The sequence below is a fragment of the Chroicocephalus ridibundus genome, chromosome 14 (assembly GCF_963924245.1).
Source record: "Chroicocephalus ridibundus chromosome 14, bChrRid1.1, whole genome shotgun sequence".
In the NCBI taxonomy this organism is placed as follows: Eukaryota; Metazoa; Chordata; class Aves; order Charadriiformes; family Laridae; genus Chroicocephalus; species Chroicocephalus ridibundus.
The window spans coordinates 14915969-14940261 of NC_086297.1; the positions used below are offsets into that span (position 1 = coordinate 14915969).

Below are 24293 nucleotides of genomic sequence, written 5' to 3' on the forward strand. Positions count from 1 at the left end.
TAGAGCTGAGAAAAGTTGGCTGCAGCTGAAGATAGCTGCCTGAACTCTTGTAAACCTCTGGCCCTTTGTCTTCTGCCCAAGCCTCAGTGACCATATTTTTAGTGTGTAAGGTCATGGGGTCATCTGCTGGCCATAGCTAACATAAATACGTGCTATTGTGGGTAATTTTTAGGCCAAGAACGCCCTGGCCCGCGCCTTGCAGTCTGCTCGCCACGACTGTGACTTGCTGCGGGAACAATATGAGGAGGAGCAGGAGGCCAAGGGGGAGCTGCAGCGTGCCCTGTCCAAGGCCAACAGCGAAGTGGCCCAGTGGAGAACCAAATACGAGACGGACGCCATTCAGCGCACGGAGGAGCTGGAGGAGGCCAAGTATGGGATAGATGGGATGAACTGGCCAGATGTTACGTGCATTGTACAGAACATAGATATACTTTTAGTAGCTAAATGTAAATTATTTTATTGGGGTTTGCATATGCATTTAATTAAAAAAAAAACAACTTCCGATATTGTACTCATTACATTATGTACAAAATACACTGATTTTTTGAATTATATGCTTGTTTTGTTCATATTTCTTAAGGAAAAAGCTCTCTCAGCGTCTCCAGGAAACAGGGAAGCAGGCAGAGAGTGTGAATTCAAAGTGTGTCTCCTTGGAGAAGATGAAATTGAAGTTGCAGGGGGAGGTGGAGGATCTGACAGTGGATAAAGAGAGAGCAAGCACATTGGCAGCTGCCCTTGAGAAGAAACAGCAGAACTTTGATAAGGTGATAAGTGAGCACAGTATCTTTTATGTCTAGCCTTCCTCGAAGGCCAAACTAATACTCCTTACTTAAATCAATACTGAAATCAAGTTGAGTCTAACAGTTATAACTCCTCTAGAGCATGGCAATAGGAATTTGTCCTGTTTTCAGAGACTGCAGTATTTATTTAGTACAGAAAATAGCCACAAATAAAATCACATTTTCAGTACTAGCAGGGAATAAAAGATGGTGCCTTTCAGGTGGTGGCAGAATGGAAGGGAAAGTATGAGGAGAGCCAGCTGGAGCGGGAAGCTCTCTCTAAAGAATCACGCTTGCTGAACACAGAGCTTTTCAAAGCGAAAAATACCTATGAGGAAACCTTAGATCAGCTCGAAACAATCAAACGGGAAAACAAGACTCTCCAGCGTAAGTGTTTGGCTCTGGCTTCCCATTAGCTGCTCACAGTCCTACCACAACAAGGCATTGCTCAGGTCTGCACGAGGTACACTAAAGTACAGGGCTCTGTCATTACTATTCTCTCCATTTTAATTGAGAATATAAAAGTCTCAGCAAAAGTTGTCGAGCACGTTTGTAAAGTGACTGATGTAATAAAGCAAATGAAATGTCCCGGCTCACCATGATCTGCTGCAGAGATGTAAGATCGAGGGCATTTAGGTGCCACTCCCAGGTAAGGGTGGTGCCCTGAGGAGGCTGTAGAGCTTGGGAAAGTGAGTTTTACAGATGCGCTGTGAACGTATCATGACAAGACCTGTAGCGTTACCGTGATGGCCTGTCCAGAGACATAAACACATGCAGGTGTCTTCCAGGCTCTCTGTAAGCAGGGCTGTGAAAGCGCACTGATGGCCCTGTGGTTTTGTCATCCTGCATGAATTGATTGTATCTGTTTTTATCTGTATGTACATATACATACACATATACAACTGTCTACACGTGTACGTATGCGTATGCATATGTATGTATGCAGATATACAAAAGAGGTGTTGAACACAGTCACAGAGCATAGAGTTCAGCTTCTCTGGCTGCCGCAGGCTGATGTCTGTCTTATCTCACAGAGGAAATAGCTGATCTGACTGAACAAATTACTGAAAATGGCAAAATGATCAGAGACCTTGAGAAAGCCAAAAAGCAGGCCGAAGTAGAAAAATCTGAGCTGCAGGTAGCTCTGGAGGAGGCAGAGGTGAGTTAATTTAAATATCGCTGGAAAAAGTAGAGAGCAGTCCAAATGCTTTCTGTTCTCTCTCCTGGGCACTGGCTGCGTGCAAGGCTGATTGCCACAAACCTAAGGAGTTTGTGCAAAGTCACTGAGTAACATCACAATGATTGTGTTCTCTGAAATGTTACTTTTGTGTTTGTTTTTTCTCTTTTTCTTTTAAAGGCAGCTCTTGAGCATGAAGAGGTCAAAATCCTTGGTGTCAACCAAGAACTGACTCAGATTAAATCAGAAATTGACAGAAAGATTGCTGAGAAAGATGAGGAGATCAGCCAGTTAAAGAAGAACCATCAAAGGACTGTGGAGACAATGCAGGGTGTTTTGGATGCTGAGATAAGGAGCAAAAGTGAATCCTTAAAGCTGAAGAAGAAGATGGAGGGAGACCTGAATGAAATGGAGATCCAGCTGAGCCATGCCAACAGCCAGGCTGCCGAGGCACAGAAACACCTGCATAGCATCCAGGGAGTTCTCAAGGTCTTGGTTTACCTTTCTGGTTGATTTATTTTTAAGCAAAGTATCCAAGAAATTCATTAGGATATAATTGGCTCTTCATATTTAGGACACGGAGCTGCACTTGGACAACACTCTCAGGACACAGGGGGACCTGAAGGAGCAGGTGGCCATGGTGGAGCGCAGAGCAAACCTGCTGCAGGCTGAAATTGAGGAGCTACGGGCAGCCCTGGAGCAGACGGAGCGCTCCAGGAAAGTGGCTGAGCAGGAGCTTCTGGATGCCACTGAACGCGTGCAGCTCCTCCATACCCAGGTAGTTTGCTTTGCTAAGGCAGACATATATTTGCATCTAGAGATTCGGAGAGTAAGAATGATTTTGTGGTCTCTGTGTGTGAGAGCCCAAAGAGAGACACTCAAAGCCTCTCTTTCTCCTTCGTAGAACACCAGCCTTTTTAATACAAAGAAGAAGCTTGAAACTGATATGACACAAATCCAAACTGAGATGGAAGATATTACGAATGAAGCAAAAAATGCTGAAGAAAGAGCAAAGAAGGCAATCACAGATGTGAGGATGTTACTGTGTTTTTCTCTTCGAATTTTCAGGGCTTCCCAATGGCATTGCTGCTGGGAGTTAGTGTAAATACTCTTGTCACAAGTTGGACAAAGAACCAGTCTGTGGGCCCGGATGAAGAGGCTATGTGTCAGAGGAGGGTTAGAACAACAGGGAAATTGGCCTGCTGACAGATGAATTATTGGGGCTGTTGTCATCATAATGAACTAAACACACATTTAGTCAGTCTAAAACAAATAACTTTCTCCAGTGCTGCACGAAAATGTAAGCCACAAAAAATTCCGCAGTATGGAAACCAGTACAGTGCCTAATTTGTTTAAATATTTATCTTTTCAAAATCCTATTTAAGAACTTTGCAAATGAGAATTGTGAATTGCCATTCAATATTGGTGCTATATCCTCCTGTGCACGTCCAGTGAAGCTCAGGCAGGCAGTAGGGCTGGTGTATTAGGAAACCCAACCTGCTAATGATTTTTGATACATAGGATCAAAACAAAATCTTAAAACTTAAAAACATTCTTTGAGGTTAAAATTGAAGGAAAACATCTCCACTTGCTCATGAAAGTGATTTTTTTTTATAATAATTTCTATTCTGTTTGAATAAAACAGAAATGGAGTATTACAATGAATTATGCACACCCACATATATATTTATATATTTATAAAACTTCTAATGCCATTATTTTATTCTCACATGTTTCAATTTAGACTTTTTCAGGTATTTTACTGCCAAAGCAATTTGTTGAATTTTACACTATTTGTGAGCAAAAATACTTAATTTGATCGTGTGGGAATCAAATGCTTGAAAGCAAAATATGTCCTAGTTTAGTCTTAAATAATATAGATTGTTTTAAACTATCTTCTGCCTCGTAACACTGGCCATCCAGGCTATTGGGGCAGTTACAGGGCACGCACTAAGTCACAGCGCACAGACTCCGTCATGCCCCACGTGTGTTGTGCAGAGAAGCGGTGGCTGTGCTGTGCGCTTCTCCCCAGCTTTGCTGTGGCTCCTGCTCTACGCCGTGGCACCTGGGTGCCAGCGAGTCAGAGTCATGAGCGTACAGTGGAACAGAGCATCTACCCTTTCTGTTGTTCCAAGCTCCATGTGTGCAGCAAGGCAGATTTTTTTCCCATCCTTTTTCCTACTATTTCCTATCATGTTTCTTCCACTATCGCGTGTCACAGAAAAAAAAAGAAAAAACGAAGCAGAAAGTGCAGTAGCAGGAAAAGCCAGCAGGAACCAGGAGTAAAACTTCAGATGGTGCACAGCATGCACTGTTCTTTCACATACTTCCAGTTTCTTGTGTCATCTCCCTTCCAAGGCGGCCATGATGTCAGAAGAGCTGAAGAAGGAGCAGGACACCAGCACCCACCTGGAGAGGATGAAGAAGAACCTGGACCAGATGGTGAAGGACCTGCAGCTTCGTCTAGATGAGGCTGAGCAGTTGGCACTGAAGGGAGGCAAGAAGCAAATCCAGAAGCTGGAGGCCAGGGTGGGTACCAGCACTGAACGTGAATGTCAAAGATACCTTTCCTCTCTGAGTCCTGTGTGAGGGCTCAAGCTAATTGATGATTGATTCACCAGATCCGAGAGTTAGAAGCTGAGCTGGAAGAAGAACATAAACAATCTGCAGAAGCTATGAAAAACATCCGCAAATATGAGCGGCATGTCAAAGAGCTTACTTTTCAGGTACATATAACTAGAAAGCGATTCTCCTGATGTTTTGTCTCACAGGGACGTATAATTTCACATTCCGTTTCCACAGAATGAAGAACACAGGAAGAACATGATGAGGTTACAAGATCTGGTAGATAAACTGCAGATGAAAATCAAATCCTACAAAAGACAAGCTGAGGAAGCTGTGAGTCACTCAACTGAAGCAAATACTTATTTACCATAAACAGACTGTCAGTTTAAAAGTTGGCTCTGTGCACCAGCATGTTGCCAGATGGTTGTCAGTTCCTTTTGTTTTGCCATTTCAGGGTGAACAAGCCAATACTAATCTCTCCAGATTCCGAAAAGCACAGCATAAGCTAGAAGAGGCTGAGGAGAGGGCAGATATTGCTGAGAGTCAAGTAAACAAGCTCAGAGCTAAAACCCGAGAAGTGCCTTCTACAAAGGTAAGCCTTTATTGCAGGAGGCAGGTGTGCAAGTTTGTACTGTTTGCTTAAGCAAGTCAAGCAGTAGATTTGTGCCTTGCAGATGGGTGTAGCCAGAAAGAACGGTTCTGGAAGGAAGGGATTTTGAAGAAAGACTTGAGAGGATTTGGGTTCTTCAGCCTGGAGGAGTAGGCTTCGAAGAGACCTTATTCTGGCCTTTCAATATATAAAGGGCAGAAGACAGATAAAGACAGACAGAGAAAGACTTTTTACCAGGGCCTGTAGTGACAGGACAAAGGGCACTGGTTTTAAACCGAAAGAGGGTGGGTTTAAGTTAGACATAAGGAAGAAGTATTTTATGATGATGGTGGTGAGACATTGGAACAGGTTGCCCAGAGAAGTTGTGGACACCCCATCACCAAAAGTGTTCAAGCTCAGGTTGGACAGGACTTTGGGCAACCTGATCAAGTGAAAGATGTCCCTGTCCATGACAGGGGTTTTGGACTAGATGATCTTTGAAGGTCCCTTCCAGCTCAAACCATTCTGTGATACTATGATTCTGTGACTCTGGCATTTTAGGCTCTGGTGCCAAGCATGAGCCTTCTGTCTAGTTTATCACATTAGTTTCAGATTTAAGGAACTGCCTCATAAAGTGGAAGAATGAGAGCCAGCCTAACTCCGAACATTCCTAAAACAACCTTCCTGTGAGCCTTAGGCAGAATTAATGTTCTGATTGAGAAATATGCAGCAGCACTGTGTCCTTAGCTGAACTTCCCTGGCAGTTGTACCAAACAAGACTGTTTGGTACAAGATCTGGAGCCTAATTTTCCTAATCTGATATTTACAGGTGTAACACCTTTTGACTGCACTAGTCTAGCTCAGTTTTTGGTTAGAGGTAAAATACCCTCAGTTCATATTTTGAAAAAATTACTAGTGCCTAGAGCATGTATGCAGGAAACGGAGAGCCTTGGCTCCAGGCTGCCTTCTGCTTACCCACAGCATCCTCTTAGTCATACAGCATTTTAATTCTAGAAGAGACACTATGGAGAACATGCTTTCTTCTGAAGGCTCAGGCCTCAGACTCAATAGACAATGTTGGTTTTGCCAGAGCCTGGTGTGCAACTTTCAATGAGTCACTTAATGCCATTGTGCTATTAATGCCACAAAGCCAGTAAAAGGATTTGACTCCTCAGTGCTTATCAGGGTATCCTGCCCAGACCCCAGGGGAAGCACTTGGAAGGCTGTGTCCAGGTTCCTGAGCAAAGTCTCTAGACATGAGATTACCTTATAGAGGGAATCATAGAATCATAGGGTTGGAAGGGACCTCTGGAGATCACCCAGTCCAACTCCCTGCAAGAGCAGGGTCACCCACAGCAGGTGGCACAGGAACGCCCCCAGGCGGGTTTGGAATTTCTCCAGAGATGGAGACTCCACCACCTCTCGGGACAGCTTGTGTCAGGGCTTTGCCACCCTCACAGCAACGAAGTTCCTCCTCCTGTTGAGGTGGAACTCCCTATGGCCAAGTTTGTGCCTATTACCTCTTGTTCTGTCCCTGGGCACCACTGAAAAGAGCCTGGCCCCATCCTCCTGACACCCCCCCTTTCAGTATTTACAAGCGTTGTTAAGATGCCCCCTCAGGCGTCTTTTTTCCAGCCTGAAGAGATCCAAATCCCTCAGCCTTTCTTCATCAGAGAGGTGTTCCAGTCCCCTCATCATCTTGGTAGCCCTTTGCTGTCCCCTCTCCAGCAGTTCCCTGTCCCTCTTGAACTGGGGAGCCCAGCACTGGACACAGCACTCCAGGTGCGGCCTCCCCAGGGCAGAGCAGAGGGGGAGGATGACCTCCCTCCACCTGCTGGCCACACTCTTCTTGATGCCCCCCAGGATGCCATTGGCCTTCTTGGCCACGAGGGCACATTGCTGGCTCATGGTCACCCTGTTGTCCGCCAGGACTCCCAGGTCTCTTTCCACTGAGCTGAATCTGTAATTGAGTTGAAAGCCCAGACAGGGGCAAGATTTCAGATAGCTTCTATCGGGTATCCCCAGGTAAAGGCATGTTGAACATACTGACTATGGGCAACTCTTTCTGCAATATGTTGTCGTTTCAGATCCTGCTTTGAAGTGCCTGATACTGTGCAGTATCTATGGACCCTGGGCACCTGGCACGAGTTCTGGATTCTGCTCTGAGAGGCCTAAAAATTCAGAATTGTAATGCCTGAATATTTTAATAGATACAATGGATCAATACATCCTTTTACTTCCTTCCATGCTTTACATTCGCTTTTGGAATTGCTGGGATCCTACTTGCCCCAGAGGATGGGGGTGTGGGTTGCTTAAGCACTGCAACAGCAAAGTAGCACTTCAGAAAAGCCAACAGATATGTTTCTCCATTTCAACCTATCAGTCTGACAGCATAACGTTTGATGATGTGTAGTCTTAAGGGTTACAGACACTGCTACGTTGACCTGGGCTCCACTTGCACATCCTAGCTGGTTGTTGCATTGAGGCAGATGATTTTAGGGACTAAAGACTCGTCTTGACGTGGGTGGATTAAACAAAGCCTCTCCTTTCCAGGTGGTGTTAGGAAGTAAAAAATGAGCTTCCTCTGGGATAACCAGAACTTACACCCCAGCTATCTGTCCAGCTGTGGATTTGCAGTAGCTAGAGCTACACTGGTAGGAAGTAATCTTTCATTTGCTTATGGACATAAACATTTTCTGTCACTCTGCTGCTGTACCAGTGTCAATAAAGTAGATATCTGCAACTTCAGATGCTCCAAATGTTGATGTTCAGATGAGAGTCATTTTTTTTTCTAAGTTAAGTTAAGCATAGTCAAAACTGCGTGTTCAAGTCTTACTGCTATGATCTTGTTTTAGTAATTTTGTCCTGACCTTAAAATCTAGGTGTTCGATAGCCTTCACCCATACCTTCTGCTTGAAAGCAGATATCCCGACCCTGTTAAATGAAGCTGAGAATAAACTACTGTATGAGTGGATGTGGTATGTCAAACAAGCAACATGAACAAAATTACAGCATTCCTGCTTAGTTTCACTGCTGTATCTCTGCATGGAAGAACAAGACTGATCCAGCCCATGAGCCCGCAGCCATCTGTGTGCGTTACAGATCAAGTATTTCTAATCTCCTTGTATTCAAACGTCAGCTCAGAATGTTGGCCTGCTTCTGAGCTCCAGTGTTGCAGCTCCGAGCAGATGAAGGCTTGAACTTAGGTGTCTCACATACTTGTTACATTGGAAATAGTTAACAAATAGTCTGTAATGTTAGCAGGAAAATCTGAATAGCTGCTTGAAGCTTATCTCCCCAGGGGCACTGGGCACCATAGCTCTGCTTGGTGTTTCCCAAAGAGAAATACATGTTCAGCTACTTTGTGGCGTATGTGTGGTATAGTTGAAACTGCAGGCTTGCAGGTAGTGAGAAAACCCAGATACTTTGGCACTGGGCAAGACTACTGAGGAGACATACCTGGCAGCACAGTAAGGGGTAGAGAGTGAATGGGATACCTTTGTGCAGACATCCCAGTGCACTGAGAAGATGAATTAGTTTGTGCATAGCACTGGATACTGGGTCAAATGGGATGCTGACACTGTTGTGAAGTGCCAGCTGACTGCTTCGTGTCTATGTGCCGCGGAAAGGTATATCCAAATCCATCTCACCTTACCTGACTCCAGGACACAGCCACACCAGCACTCAGGAAGCAGTCTGGCCTGCTTCTGCTGTCAGTTACAAGGACGGGAGAGGAGAAAACTACGATGTTCTGTCACTCCTGTCTGAAAAAGGATGGGCCTCACCTCTTAGTTTTCAACTACGAAGAGTTAATAAAAACAGAAGATACCTGTCCCTCCCATGACACCTTTGAAGGTTTCACCATGGCTCCCTGTTAGACCCCCACTTTCTCCCATTCGTCCTCATCCAGTGCACTCATGCTCCTTGGCAAAGAGTCAGGATGGCCTTACCATCATGGTCAATGTCTCTGCCTAATCCTTACTGGTCCAACATTACCTATGTAAGGGATGCTCCTGTTGGATGGCAGACCTTTTTCTTCCATTACCACAAAATTATCAGGTGCCTTAATCACTTGGCTGCCACCACACGAGGTCAACAGTTCACTCATTTGTAGCACTGCACTGTACCCTTCGCACTGAGATCCTATGTGCCAGACACATCTGGCCCACCTGACGTGGGATTTGTACTTCAGTGTGCAGAAAGCGAGGTAGAGCTGTGTAACAGATGGGACCCGCTGCTGAACACCACCTTGTCCAAATGAACGGTGCCCTGTGGCAGCCGGTTAGTACATCACTTCCTTGCATCAGATAACCTGGAGATCCACATCCCTGGTTCAGTCTGCGTGAACTGTAAGTGGTTTCTCAGTTTGAGAACAAAAACCTTCAGAGTTCCGTGCCAGAGGTACCACCTAGGAACCACTGCAGAAACTAAGGTGGTGTGTCATGGCTTCCCAGGTTGGCAAAGACATTGTCACGCCTGCAGAGCACAGCAAAGCCAACTTACAGAGCAGTCCATCAATCCACCATTGCTCTGACATTTCACTGTTTCTCTGTTTTCCACATATCACAGAATGGTTGAAGTTGGAAGGGAACTCCGGAGGTCATCAGGTCCCTCCACCTCCCGCATCACTCCCCTCTGGCCCCCATGGAAAACACAATGTACACGCTCCTTAGAAAGTGTCAGATTTTTCATTTGTTCTAGTAAAAACTGATAGCAATGTATTTTATTTTCTAGCGTAGTTGTTTCTCTTGTCACTGACAGTTTTCCCTGACACGTGGGCACTTCTGTTATTCACAAACACAAGCTCAGTTTGAGCTCTTTAGCTGCTCTTCTAGGATGGGGCTCGCAAGACCCTGCCCATTATTTCTTTCTTTATGAGGCTACCAATGAACTTGTGCTCACTGATTGGATTTACTAGTGCTGCCAGGTGGGCTCCCAAAGTGTGGGACCAGGTCTCAGAATCATTGGGATGGTGTCTGCAGTGCTTCCATGTGTTTTCTAGGCTCTGACCTCATAACTCTCCGGTGGGATGTGCAGTTTCTTGTAGCTTCACACAGTAGTTTAGTAGTGCCACAAAGAGGAGTTTCTCGGGGTTTCCTTGCTAAATCTAGATCTGGTTATTCCTGCTGGAGTTGTCAGTATGTACCACACAGCATGCCTTTCTAGGCAGTTTAGTCCACTGGTGATTTTTTTTTTTCAGTTGCAAGATTTAGAGCACCTGATATTGCGTAGGAGGTCTCTCAGTTACTCACCATTTCCTTGGCATCCTTTAATACTTGGGGCATTACGAAATTGAGGTTGAGAACATGAAAATTGGGTGTCTCACTTTTATCTCCTGCATTCAGCCACATTCTTGTGTCCTTTCTCAAAAAAAATAATTCTCAATTCTTGTGTCCTTTCTCAAATCCACACTCCAGGACACTCTGATGAGTTGCCATGTTTCTGAGTTAGCAAGTCTGTGCAAGCACCACGCTTGGAAAAGGGAATGAGGCTGTGAGTCCATCCATTCCCACCTCTTGTTACTGAATACAGAAGACTATACATGCATGTGGAGATATGGAGGGGCCTTACTGCCATATACTGGTATCCAAAAATGTGAGTGTACTGTCCTTTATATATGAAATGCAGTTTAAAATAGATGGGGCTTTTTGGAACAATGAACACATTAAGCATTTTCTTCTTCTGTGTGGGTTTAATCTACAAGTCTAGTTTGGAAGTGAGATCTCATTTTGATGGTCCAAACTATGAATCCACCCTCATACCCAGATATTTCTCTAAACCCACTGGGACCACCATGTTTAGTACTTTGGTTACTATTAAACCTTCACAACTGTTCATCATGAATAAGTCGAATGCCAAGGTGCTGTAAAGCCTATGGCACTTCCATACTTCCATACTTGTGTCCTCAGAGCTTGCAACCAACTTTGCTGTTATCAGTCAAGTTGTTCATTCTGTCCCAAGACCTGGAAGAAGATCATCTGCAAACACCAGTACAGGGACTCTGTTTTGCTCAGATAATTAACTGTTGCCCACAGATTCCTGGTCTAAGATAAACAGAACTGTTGCCGGGTTGAGCAGGGTTTGCAGTTACTGATTTCTCCTCTCACCTTGTTCTCCAGAGGTCTGTGAACTACTGCCCTAGAGACAGATGGGTTTAGAAGCCTTTGATAATGATTGTTATGCAATGGCCCAAGTCCTTCTATCGCTCTGCCCAAAAAATAACCTCATGAGATACTGAATTGATGAGATGCAAGATCTTCAGCTTGTCTGAGAAACCTGAAACTTTGATAAACCTTCTCAGTCAGTCTAGCCCTTAGTTTCCTCAAAAACTGTCCCCACACCATGATCCTTTCAAGAGGGGCCTCCATCTGCTGTTATGGCCCTGTTAGCTGGGGGAACCAGAATCAAATGCTAGTTTTTCACACCAGTTGGGACAGATCTGGATGTGTTGGTCTTTTGCTTTCCCAAGGGAAGACTTCTGTTTCAGCTCATGCTGCCTGGAAATGGCGCTTTTCCAGGGGACTGCCTGCATCTTGTTCTCAGTAGTTCACTGCACGCTGCTCTGTCTCAAGATGCGACCCAAAGTCCTGCTTTGCTCTTAGGTCACGTTCTTGAGCCTAGCCCACAGTGTAAAACAGCTAGTCGCACAGTACAATAATCTACTTCATAGACCTGTAGGAAAGCAGCTGTGATTTGCTTAGGAGTAGTTGTGCAAAACCAATGGGAAATTACTAACTGCTAGGAAAGTCCAGCAACCCGAATCAGGGGACTGTCATTAATCATTCCAAAATATCCAGGCATCAGCTTGGATATGTCATGTAAGCCTCCCAGCTCTCTTTCCTGCTTCTGGTACTAAGTTGCTGATTGCTCTTGCCCAACTACACAGTCCCTGGACTTCTGAGACTTTCCCACCTGCTCAAGCACAGTCGGCAGAGCACAGCAGCCCCAGCAGTGCCTGAGGAGTGGGGATCTGCAGGGATGAGACTTTAGCAGGATAATCACTACCCTCACCCCAGCAGGTCCTTTCTGCTGGCAACAGGGCTCTCTCCCATTCCAAGAGGGGGAATTCACTTTCTTTTGCATTAATGCTTTGGCTTTGACTCATGACAGGGTTGGCTGAATGGCAAGTGGGGGGAGCCTGGCTTTCCCACCTGGTAGCCTTGAGTCCTCAGGTTGACTGTATCTGGAGACCATTGTGCCTGCATTGGCGTAAAATGCCATGTGTGTAGGTCGGTCTGGCTAGTTTGGAGTTGAGGATCCTGAGAGCACGACTACAGAACTGGGCTCAGAGCCTGCTGGTAGCAATGCAGCTCTGAGGAAAGCCTGTGGTCTACTTTGTGTACTGCCAATTTCATGCAAGAAGAATAAAACAAATTGAAAGAAATGCATGGCCATGGTCACAAAGCTTCACAGCTCGAGTTACTGCAAGGAAGCTTGGCCCATGCTGAGCCATGATGGTTCAGGGCAGCACAAACAGGAGCACTCCACTGCTGGGGAGCCTCAGAGGAGGACACAGTCCTGTCCGACATCTCCATCACGCAGCCTGCCACACCAGGGAGAAGGTTTTAAGATCCTGGTTGAATCTCCACCTGGCAAGGGTGCTCTGTAGGAACCCGAGCCTCATCACATGGCACCAAGATAGGGGGATAAAGCCTTTCTTTTTATCACTAGCCTGATCTTTAGGTGAGCAGCTGAGGAGGGGCTGTTCGCACTGCCCATACCCAGTTGTGCTGTCTTGTGATAGACACAGGGGATGCCCAATTAGCGTTGAGGTGCTTGGCAAAGCCATACTACTGAGGGTTGTAGGAGGAGTCAGTTTAACTTATTAGATGGCTGGGCAAATAACATGCCCATGAATGAATATTTGTTCCTCTGGTCTGCCAGCTGAACCAACTGAGTCTTCATCTGCAGGAGTCCTGGACATGCCTGGGAACAGCTCAGGAGGCTGGGACTGTGCCAAGGGGCCTTCTTCCAAGCGCTTGAATCAGATCCATCCCCTAAGGCTGCAGGATTTCATTTAGTGGCAGTACTTTTTAACAATCCCCTGACCACTTGTTCCTGCCTGCTAACACTGCTGTGTGCACCAGTCCAGACGAATGTGGAGTCCCAAGGGAGACTGACTAGGCCAGCTGATCCAGCTGGAAAACTTTTCTAGGAGAGTGTTTTTTTTTTTTCCCCAGAGAGCTTAATGTGCAGATCCTGTTTTCACAAAGCAATGGAAATGAAACAAACAAAACAAGAAAGAGACGTAAAAAATAATTGAATGAAAGAAATCCATACCAGAACAAGAAAGAGCATGTTAAAAGGATGGGAATTAGTTGGGGAGGAGATTTGAAATGGCTGGGAAGAAGAGGAAAAGAGGCATTTCAGACATCCATGATACCAAAGAACCCCTCAGAGACAGAGAGCTTCAGGTGGCAAGAGAATACCCTCCTGGATGAAAAGGATTTGTGTTTCCCTTGCACGCAGTTACACACCTCTGGTATCTCTCTAGCTCTCACGGATGCAGTCAAAAATAAAGCAGGCAGCTGTGTGCCCTAAGCTTGGGGACAGGTGCACAGCCTCAGGCAGGACTTGCCATCAGCACGGTGGGCCGTGTGGTGGGACTGAGGCCTAGCCTTGCGTCCCCCCACATTCACAGCTCCTTCCTGGCCCCTGCCTCCTGGGCTCTGAGGTCCCACCAAATCGCCCATCAGCCTTCACACAAGTGATTCCCAGAGGAGGAGACAAGGCCGCAGAGAGTTTTGGAGGTTGCCCATGCCGGGAGGATCAGCCCCTCATTTGTCTGCCTTCATCCTCACTGTCAGAAGCTCAAAATAGCCCCGCTCTTGCAAGACTCCTGTGCGGGGTCATGCCTGTTTGTGTAGCTGATACGCTTCCACTAATAGCGCTCGAAGACATTCCTGGGCGGGTAGGTTGCCTTCTATATCTCAGCGCAATGTGCTGCCACGTAGGAGCGGGACAACTGTGTTGCGTCCTAAGATGGCAGATGCTATTCTTACCCGAGAGAGACTTGCTCCGGCACAGCCCCTTTCTCAGCTGAAATGTTAAAGATCAGAAGCAGGCCCGAGTGTGCTCTCCCTGGTAAGACCATAAATCAGGAGCGGCCCCTCTGACGTCTGTGGAATGATGCTGTGCCAACCCAGCGTCTGGGTGCTCGCTGTGGCCTCCTGGGACGTGCTGTCCCACAGGGAGCACAGCAGCTGCCCAGGTACTTCCAGCGCTCAGCTGGGGCTCAGTTTGTGGTGCAGGGGAACGTCACTTCTCTTGGGCACCAACAAATTAAAGCAATGCCTGTGGACCTGAAAGCCTATTTTTTGCTTATCAGCAAGAGGCCTCCATCCACCAATCCCTTCCCTGGTGAGGAAGACAGAGGCAAGGCTTGCTCCAAGCTTGCTCCAGAACCAGCAGCATTGCAGAAAGCCATGTACCCTTTGTCAGCCAAGTGGAGCAGGAGCAGCCAATGGACACGTTCAGGTCAAATGCAGAACTGGGGCCCCAGTGCTTTAACTGTGATGCAGGCAGCTGAACTCGCCTTCATGTGACTCTTGTTGCAGAAAAAAATTAATAATCTGATAAGTGAGAGAGGGTGGGAATAAGAGCAATCCCAGTGCTGAGGTAGGGCTGAAATAGTGCTGGGGAGTGCAGGGAGGCGTCTGGGAGGAGGAAAGTGAGATGGATGTGTGTGAGGGAAAGGGATAAGTGATAAGATCGTAAAGGATGTCGAGGTGGACGAAATGACACCTCAGCATCAGGTTTGGGGAAGAAAAGTCAGGAGAAACCTGAGGAGAAACTCCTGGGAAACACTGCAATGATAATCTGCAAATGACAATCTATCTAATTTGTAGCTCACCTCGAGGGAGATTTGTAAAGGTAATTTTAGATTAGAGGAAATATTTTACTGTATTTAATCTGTACAGTAAGGCGGTATGTTGTTTCGTTACCACTGCACATGGCACTCGGCTCATCGCTCATGCCCGCGCGCTGTGCTGTGGGGAGCTGGCATCCTCAGGCAGCATTTCCCAAACCCAGGACCACAAGATGTATTGGGAGGAGGCAGTGAAAAGATGTGCCTTCCCAGAGGGCTGAAGACTTCAGGGACTTCTGGCAGTCCCCAGCTTGAGTCTGGAAGCCCCCAGACATGGCCAGACCCCAGCTGCACCGTCCTGCTCCCCAGGCAGGGTAGGCCACAGGAGCTGCTGCTCTTTCTGGCAGGAGGTAAGTGGATGGGGATGGTGCAGAGTGGCCCAAGTTTTGAGCTGCTGCTGTGGCCCACCCCACAGGGACCTACCTTGACACTCTGTGAGCCCAGCCTGTGGCCACCACCCATGTGTATGTTTTTTGAAGACTCTTCCAAGAAAAAGAAAAAACAACCCAGATGTGAATGAGAAGATGGGAGCAGAAGCTAAGCATCTGAGTGATGCTAGCTTCTCCTGCCTGTCCTGGGAGGAGGCGGGAGATACGTAATGGGGAAAGGAACAAATTAGCAGTTTTGAGCCAGGGGAGGATGCATGCAGGAGGAGCAGAGGGAAAAAATCTCCACTGACAGCCACTGCTATAAAGCCTGCTGGATTATCAGGATCAAAGTGGGACACTGATGTAAGGAAGATGAATTCCTCACTGCTTTATGGAGAATGAGGGTCATTTTGCATTGACACTCTATCTGTGGAGTGAGGCTGCCAGTCACCTGATAAGGGCTTGTGCAAAGGTCTTGAGAAAAACATCAGTCCATCGTGGCCATAAACGAACATCTCTGAGAGAAAGTTTAAAATAGATGCAGCTGATGGACTCATATAGAACTGCTGTCCCATATGGAAGGCCAGGGATCTCCTAAGTTCAAATGCAGCATTCCAGTAAAAGTAGAGCAAATGTTTGAAAACATTCCCCTTAAGAAACGCTTTGTCAGTAAAGTAAAATTCAACAGTTCACACTTCAATGTCCTGTCAGGAGCCCCAGGAGAGGAAGAATCATCTGAGCCTTGCTGTTAAGCTCTCATGACTGAGGCCTTACAGGCCCTGCCTCCTCCCAGCCCCTTGCCGGCAGCACAGCCCCCATGTCAGCACAGCACTGCTGGAGAAATGTGGTCCTGCTTTGGGATCAGAGCCTGGAGAGGTAAAGTCCAGGCTTAGCTAAGGTAAGGGGCAGGCAGAAATGTGGGATCATGGGATGAGTCTCTGTGAGACCCTAGAAGACACCCTGTGAGATACGGGCTACCTGGAGGCACTTCTCAGAGGAGCAGCAGACACTCTGAGGGACCTGAGGGACTGATTTGGAAGGAAGGCAACATACGCCTGTGTTGCTCAGCAAAGCAGTGATGGGGTGAAGTTGGCACTGCATCTTGAGCTGAGGCAGACTTAGCATGTATTTTTTCAGGCCGCGGTCCTGATTGAGAGGTAAAACACCCTGGTTGCTGGCTCTCTGGTGACATGTCGCTGTCATTGTGTCCTGCTGGAGCTGTTCTGCTTTACACAACTGATTTGTCTTTCAGGACGAGCAGCGATTTGTATCCTTCCCTCGGCATCTCAGATGGATGCAGAGAGCAATTGAGGAACTGTTTAGGCTGACCACCAAGGAAATTTATCTGCCAACGTGAAATAATGAGGCTGTTAACAAATTTTCTGAGGGTGCAAAAGGAACTTGTCTGCAACATAAAAAGTTAGTTCAGAAAATGTCACTAGAAAATTCTTTGACACATCCTGTTGGTAACTTTACTGCAGTGACTCTGGCACTCGGACAATCCTGTGGTAATCCAGTGGGCTGTCTTCACCTGGAAAAGTCTAATGCTTAAAGTGAAGAGGTTTATACAAAGTCCATACCAGTATATTTCCATTTACAACAGTGAAATCTGCCCAAAAGTGGTATTTGGTCATCTGTCGCAGATGAGCGTCAGCCTGGGAAGGCAGCACCTCTCTTTTTAGCTCTCTTTTTTTGCATACAGTTGTTGCTAGTGTTAATATTATGCACCTAATCCTGATTTTTCTTCCCTTCCCTCCCCCTCTTGCCACTTGCTCTCTTTTTTTTTTGTCTTACCCAGAGGTGTCTTACCCTGCCCACCCCACTCCCCTGCTCTGTAACAGGAGCTCCTCAGCTGCTTTGGTGGGTGATAGAAAGGGCATCCTGAATGTCGCCTCCTCGTCCAGCTCTTCCGCTGATATCTGCTGGGAACACGAGGGCTCTCAATAACGGCACAACTCTGGTACTCAGTGAAGAGCTGCTCACCCCCAAATAAAAGTTTGCTGCTTGACCTGTCTCCCCACTGCTCTGTTAGCTGGGCTGTGCCTCTCTCGAGTCTCACTCAATGTCATTTCGCTGAAAGCCACTAAGAAAGATGTTGTCCTTGTAAGGCAAACTGTATGGGCATCAGTCATAGAAACCCTTTATGCAGATGAAACAGAACATCAACTTCTCTGTCCATACAATGACTCTGAGCCATACTTAGACCAAACCCTATAGAAATTTAGTCTCTAAAAGGAGGACCAGGATTAGGAGATAGGAAGGTTACCAGAATAGTGAATAGTTGCCTCCAAACGTCAAGTCAGTGCTCACTGGTGGCGACAAAAGGCAAACAGAGTATCAGGAATCATCAGGATCAAGTAAGAACAAAACAGAAATCATTGCACCAGGCCCACAAACCACTTGCTATCTGCAGTTTTGGCCTGGGCAATTAGGAAGGGTACAGAGCACTGGGGAGACAAACTGTCCGGACTATGATCTTTCACTTTGGGAAAGGAACAACCAGGTGGGAAGATTATATGCTTACATAATATTATAAGTAGCATGGAAAAAGTGAAATTGGATTTTCACCAAGTATCCAATGTACACTCATGCACAAAATACCAGCTGGACCTTTGCTCTAGGCTGATATGGCTGTCTGCTTACTCTCAGATTTATGGGGCTATCGCTGCATGATGCCTTTTTTCTGCTTTGGCTTTCTCACAGCTGAGCAAGCCTTACACATCCTCGTTGTTTTCAGCTGGGAGATGGATGCACAGCTGCTGTTTCATATCCTCTCAAATAAGCTGAGGTTGAGTTTTGTATAGCAGCTGGAAAAGCAAATTATTTGGGCTTAAAATTCTCTGAAGACCTGGGGAAAGGGAAGGAAGGGAGTGAAACAAGAAAAGCCACTGTAGTCAAAAGTATTCAGGAACAGGGGATACTAATTGCAATAATGATCACAGCAAAATGGCTTTGCCTACGTCAGAGATCTGCGAGGTGAGATTACCATGGTGGGTAGGCATGTTAGAGCAGTGGGTAGTGCTAAATAGCTGCTCCCAGAAACCACAGCCACCGCTTTTCCCCATCTATCCCGCCAGCAAGCCTGGAAAGTCAGTGATCTTCCTACACTTACCTGTACAAGCTCAGCCACTTCCACCTCCCTCTGCAGCAACACACTTGTCCCAATGCCTGGCATCGAAATTATTAAAAAAACCCTTTCCTCAGGTGCTGTTTATCAGCTAACGGGTAGCAATGCAAGGGCAAGATAGCCAGAAACAGCATCAGACTGTCTTCAGTTAGGAAGCATCCTAGTACTGTAACGCCTGTCTGAGAGGGTTTTATCAAATAAAAGAAAGCGAATGGCTTTGCTGTGCAATCAGTTTCTTTCGTACCAGTGACCAGGCAGGATGTTCTTCCTCTGGAGATTTTGGGGGAATAGATGCTCATACATGCAGCAGATAGATAGACAAAGATCTTCGAACTTTTTTGATACCAGGTCATATTTGGTCATTATAAATGGGAGGAACCTAACTTCAGAAGCATGTCCAAGCAAAAGCTGCTTGTCAGCAAGTCTGTCACCTATGTGACAGTGTTTAGAGACAGTTGGTAACACATCAAATGTTCATGTATATAAAACCAGAACAGATGTATATAAATTCTATGTTATGGAATATTTACAGTGTTTTATGAGGGTCTGGAGACCAGTCACCCAACAAGCTGGTTAGGCTGAAGCGGGGCAGAATAATCACTAGTAATTGCCTACCACATGTAGGGCTGACTTCATTTCACCTTAGCTCTGATGTGTGCTCAGAGGAGCAGCACATCCTTGCAGATACTCATGGTCCCATGGCCCTCAGCACCTCCCAGTTCTCCACTGGGGCATCAGGGACCCTGATCACCTGAGGAGGAGCAGCAGAAGAGACCTGTCCCAGGTACAGGAGACATTGCTATCTGAGTAGGCACCTGAGCCTGCTCCCCAGGCCAGCAGCCCACAGGAGGAGGTTTTCTACTGGAGCAGAAGGTCCGCAGCTTTGAGCTCTCTCCAGCCTCCCACGGCTCACTAGCAGAGTGTGCAAGGGGATCCTTGTTAAAGGAGATGTCTGCCGTATCCCGTGAGCATTACTGGCTCCGTGCTGGGCGACAGGTAGGTCACAGACCTGAGAAGGCCAAAGGCTGCTTAGGCTTCACATAGAGATGATAGGAACTTGTTTTTCTCTCTCCCATTGGCAGTGACATAGAAAAATAGGTTGCTGTTTTCAGTACAGTTTCCCAGGTGTGCCTTATTCGGTTTTGCTCCAGTCACAGACATTTTCACCAACTTGAGGTGATTTGTGCTCTAGGCTTCACCACATGGGTGGGACATCCTGTGGAGGGTGGGTATCTGGGGAGACTGGGATGACAACAAATGTCTCAGGTGTGAGAGTCTACATGTTCCTTTGATCTCCCTCAGTACAGCCATTCACAGAATCACACAGAATCACAGAATGGTTTGGGATGGAAGGGACCTTTAACGATCATCAAGTCCAACCCCCCCTGCCATTGTCAGGGACATCGTGTAATCTTATTTCCTTCAATGTTATGTTACGGTCAGAAAGAACACGGTGGTGATGTTAGTTGCTGTTCATCTATTATCCACACATTCTCCGACAAACACTATCTAGTGACTCAGAATGAAAAAGGTTTGTAGCAGATCCCTAAATCCCTGTAACGGGGCTGCGGAAATGCTCACCAGCATACAATTCCCACCATGAATGTGTCCAGCCTGTGATAACAAGAGGACCCTCCTGTACCCTCCTGCCCCTCACCTGGTGGAACTTCTTTCTGACATGATATGATGCACTTTGCTGCCCCAGTGAGCTCCACAATTTTCTGTCTGCCTGCGTACCACTCTGCTCTTCAAGGACTGAAAGCTACTGAAGCTTACTGCTGCTAAGGACGTTTCCAGATGATGTACTTGAGAAGTGCTATTCTGGAATTGGCGTCCTGGAGGAATATGTTTTGACAAGCTGCATGAAATTAACTGTCTCCAACAATTCAGTGAGATCACAGACGGTTCACTTGAGAAAAGCTGCTTTTCACGATTCCAGGAAAATTTCTGTTTCTTAGCACAAGACATGAAGCTGCAGATACCTTCTCTGCTTATCTTTGAGCATTTGTCTACTTTGGATGGATAGAGGGAACCTACATTAAAGCCACAGAAATGCCATTGCGAATGAACATCTGGAGGTCTTCAGTTCAGTCTCCCACTTCAAGCAGATCTGTTGCCAGCACTGGTGAGATCAGTCATGGCTTTGACTAGCCAAGTTTTTTGGTCAGAGTCTCCACAGCCTCTCCAGGTAGCCTGTGCCATTTCTCCATTAACCAATAGGAAAGAATTTTCTTAATGTCTAACTGGAGACTTTCAAGCAATAATTTGTGGTCATTGCCCCTTGTTACATTGTCAGCTACTCTTGAAAAAAGCTTGGCACGTTGTCTTTGTAACAGCCACTCATGTAAATTAGCCCTTTTTTCCTCAAACTAAACATGCCCTCAAACTCTCTTCATAGCACAAGTTTTCTAGACCCTTGCCTATCTTGCTAGCCTTCTGCTGGACCTTCTCCCATTAGTTCACATCTCTTTTGAACTGGGGAGCCTAAAACTGGACAAACTGTTTCAGGTGAGGACTCACCAGTGTCAAGCAAAAGGGATAACAGCTTCCTATAATCCGCTGACCATGCTTCTAACACCACTTAGTTTGTCCTGTTTGCAGTGAGAGCACTCATATTCATATCCACCATAACCCCAAAGTCCTTCTTCTTGGAGGGCAGTCTGTTCTAGGAGCAGAGGGTCTGAGCGTAGCTCCCAGTGTGAAAGACTGGGGATCACCGGACTACAGTAAGAGATTCCTTTTCCTGCTGCAAACCCTCCTGCCATACAGGTATGTTCTCATGTTTCCATGAGCTGAACAAGTATGAGAGGGAGGTTCCCACCAGCCAACACGCAGCAGTCTGCAGGCACCTCCCCTCTCCAGTCTGGCTGTGCTGCCCAGCTAAAAAATGCCTTCTCACTCCTTGTCTCTCAGCTAACCGCAAGGATCAGGAAAAGAAAATACACATCTTAAGGGCTGGCAGAAAGGGAGGCAGCTGCCTGATCTCTGTCTCAAGAAGGATCTATTTTCAGCATGACTGAATCCTTTCTCCTCCATGGGGAATGTGCACCTTGCCGACACCGCATTGCTGTGCAGGACAGTCTGTATCCAGAGATGGGTTTCAGTCCACCTCTTCTCTTCTAACTATGCTGTGGTTTGCTTCTGGTCCTACTGCAGTCCAGCCCTGAAGAGATGAAAATAGGATTGACAGAAAATTAATGGCTGGCAGGAAACTTTGCATTCTTATTTTAGCATTGAGGCACTTGCACTTCTTTCAAAAGATCCCTTCCCGGACAGATTTATCCTTGGCTGGGGCTGAATATGGGAAACAGGGCAGAGCTCTCCCTGATGTAACTTACTGGGATCTACAGAGTTAAACTACAGTGAACTCTCTATCACCTACTTCAGTTTAGAGTATGCTATGCCAGTGTCATATAAGTGATAGCTGGGTAGGATAGCTAGTAGATGGTAGGACAGATTTTTATAAATTAAAACAAAGCCAAAGCCGATGCTCAGTAGCTTAGAATCCTTTTCAAGAATGCTTATAACACTTCATTTTTCTTTTTGTGAGCTTTATGTCATACACTAAAACACTGAATGCTGGGGTATCTCCCAACCCTTTTTGCACTTTCTCCTGCCTCCTCTTCCAGCCTCCGCAGACTCAGTCCAATCGTCAGGTGTCTTTCCCCTGCAGACATTCACTGAGAGTTCATATGCAACCTGTGGTCACAACACATGCAGTTACAGCTGCTGTTGTTTTAGCTCGTAATTTCCTTCAAAAAGATATTTTAAAAGCATCTACTAAAAACACTGAATGAGAAGTTTTTGTTTTCCATGTGTTATTCAGTTAATGCAAAGGGGGAAAAAAGGAAGTTGATGTGAATTTAGAGTTTTTAAGTGAAAGTAGTCAATGTTTTAACATTTTATCTTCTTGTTCTGACTGTATGAAAGAGTTTTTCTAATGCTGGTTCTTCCAGAGGTGTTGCTGGAACAGCCCTGATGTTCAGTTTGAATAGCAGTGGACTGTTTAATGCTGAATTCAGTCAAGTCCCTTCACCGGATTATTTCTGTATGACAGTGCAGCTGACAGAAAAGTAAGCAGACGCACTTGGTGTCATCTATAAATGCTGCTTCATGGTGGAGGTAGTGTTATTTAATGTGAAGTATATAAGTTTTAGCTGAACTCAATATGCGAATTGTTCTTAGCATGAAGAACACATCTCTCTATACAAAATTCTGGGGAATTTTACTAGATTTCAGTAATTCTTCAGACTCTTGAATGATTAATACCAAGCACCCTTCCAGGATTTCACTCCAAGACACAAAGCAAAGCCTACATACTCATAGTCACAATAGTTTCTCCTTCTCTGAACTTAACCCAACATATATATTCACACTGTGGATTTGCATATGCCCACAGAAACCTTCAGTCAAACTAGGACCTCCTCCAACACTTGATGCAGGGTTAGGTGGGACAGTACGTCCTGCCTCTCCTCTACACCCTGGGCAGACAGCATTCCCAGTCTTCCTTGTAGGATGTGACTGTCTGCAGTTTTCTGAGTTCTCTTGTGTAAATCCTGTGTCATTCCTCTGCACACAAGATTGCTTTACCTCCTAAGGTGGTGACCACAGACATAGAATGTCTGGACAGTCAAAGTCCAAGGTCTGGAGTCTCATACCAAGGAGAACAGACTGGCAGAAAGTTTCTTCCCTGTTGACTCTGGGGACAGGGGACCTGCTCCTCCCTGTTTCAGTGGAATAGCTCTATAGCTACCATTTCTTTGTGTCAAGGAATGTGGTGATTCTTTCTGGTGACAGGAAAGCTGCCAAATTCACGTCTTCAAGATAACGATGCTAGTTCTTCTACTGAACAGGCTCACAAGCTCCTACCCCTCAGTCTTCAAGATGCCTATTTCCACATGGCTGTTAAGGCCCCGTATTGAAAAGAGCTTCAGTCAGAGTGGGCCAGAACCTCTATTAGAACTGGATCCTGCTGGCTGGAAGTCCTACCATCCAGATTCTCCTACAAGGATCAAGCATAGGCTAGCTTCACTGAACTGGATAGTCCAATATATGAGATGGTGAAGGCCAAGTCCCTGAAGTAGATGGCAAATGGTTTGGTCTCTAAGCCAGGATATGTACTCTTGCCTCTGTGGACATCATATTGAACCTACAGGCATCTCACTCTGTTTGTATGCAAAGCATGGAGTTTACTGGGGGAATGTAGAGGTGCCTGTGCACTTTAGTTGCTTTGCTTTAATGTCACAAAGGGTCTTTAGCTGGAAGTCCTCACATTATTTAGTTAACTTAGCAATACTGGTAAACATGGCAGTAAGACTTGAAGTCTTTGTGATTCTGCAATTGCTAGGGCCCATTTAACATAAAGTGTTTTCTATGTTAAGGATAGTGTGCAACTGGTTACCAGTTAGGCAAAACCCCAAAGTCAGGTGGTCTAGCCTAACAGGCTCAGCTAGACTCTCCATGTAGCCCCTGGCACATCCTAAGGGCACTTTTTCCCTGCCTGAGAGCACTGGATAAGACAGGCTTGCTATGTACTGCTGAGAGCAGGGCCCCACAGAAAAGCAGCAGCAATTTAATAGTTAACCTGCTGCCGCCAGAGGATGCTGCCTTTACAGCGCAGATGTTACAGCTTCCTGGGGAATGGGAGATCAGACCTCGCTCCCCAGCCTGAGGGGAGAGACCCCCCAGGTCCCACATCCTGGGAGAGGCCTCAGCCATCCCTTGCTCTTCTTGCATGGTGTTCTAAACCCCTTAGTCTGAGCTGCCAAGGCCCTCCTGTCCCCTCCATGGCCAGGACTGGTACCCACTGGGCTGCTGGAC

The 24293-nt window shown here is 46.3% G+C and overlaps 1 protein-coding gene and 1 long non-coding RNA gene across 8 annotated transcripts in view; one reads left to right on the forward strand and one right to left on the reverse strand.

The window, feature by feature from the left end:
- LOC134523348 (myosin-3-like) overlaps positions 1–7820 on the forward strand; it is a 31886-nt gene extending 24066 nt beyond the window's left edge. For 3 of the 4 annotated variants that reach the window (XM_063352195.1, XM_063352196.1, XM_063352198.1), the window contains 12 exons: positions 173–369; positions 581–764; positions 1001–1166; positions 1814–1938; positions 2137–2445; positions 2531–2734; positions 2861–2986; positions 4315–4485; positions 4578–4682; positions 4759–4854; positions 4976–5113; positions 7198–7820. In XM_063352195.1, coding sequence (XP_063208265.1) covers positions 173–369; positions 581–764; positions 1001–1166; positions 1814–1938; positions 2137–2445; positions 2531–2734; positions 2861–2986; positions 4315–4485; positions 4578–4682; positions 4759–4854; positions 4976–5113; positions 7198–7209 — 1833 coding nt within the window. In that variant the 3' untranslated portion in view covers positions 7210–7820. The remainder of the gene's footprint in view (positions 1–172; positions 370–580; positions 765–1000; positions 1167–1813; positions 1939–2136; positions 2446–2530; positions 2735–2860; positions 2987–4314; positions 4486–4577; positions 4683–4758; positions 4855–4975; positions 5114–7197) is intronic. The other variant, XM_063352197.1, reaches the window with a different exon arrangement.
- A 5605-nt stretch (positions 7821–13425) lies between these two features.
- LOC134523342 (uncharacterized) overlaps positions 13426–24293 on the reverse strand; it is an 80778-nt gene continuing 69910 nt past the window's right edge. For all 4 annotated transcript variants that reach the window (XR_010073301.1, XR_010073300.1, XR_010073299.1 and 1 more), the window contains one exon: positions 13426–21636. This is a non-coding gene — a long non-coding RNA (uncharacterized LOC134523342). The remainder of the gene's footprint in view (positions 21637–24293) is intronic.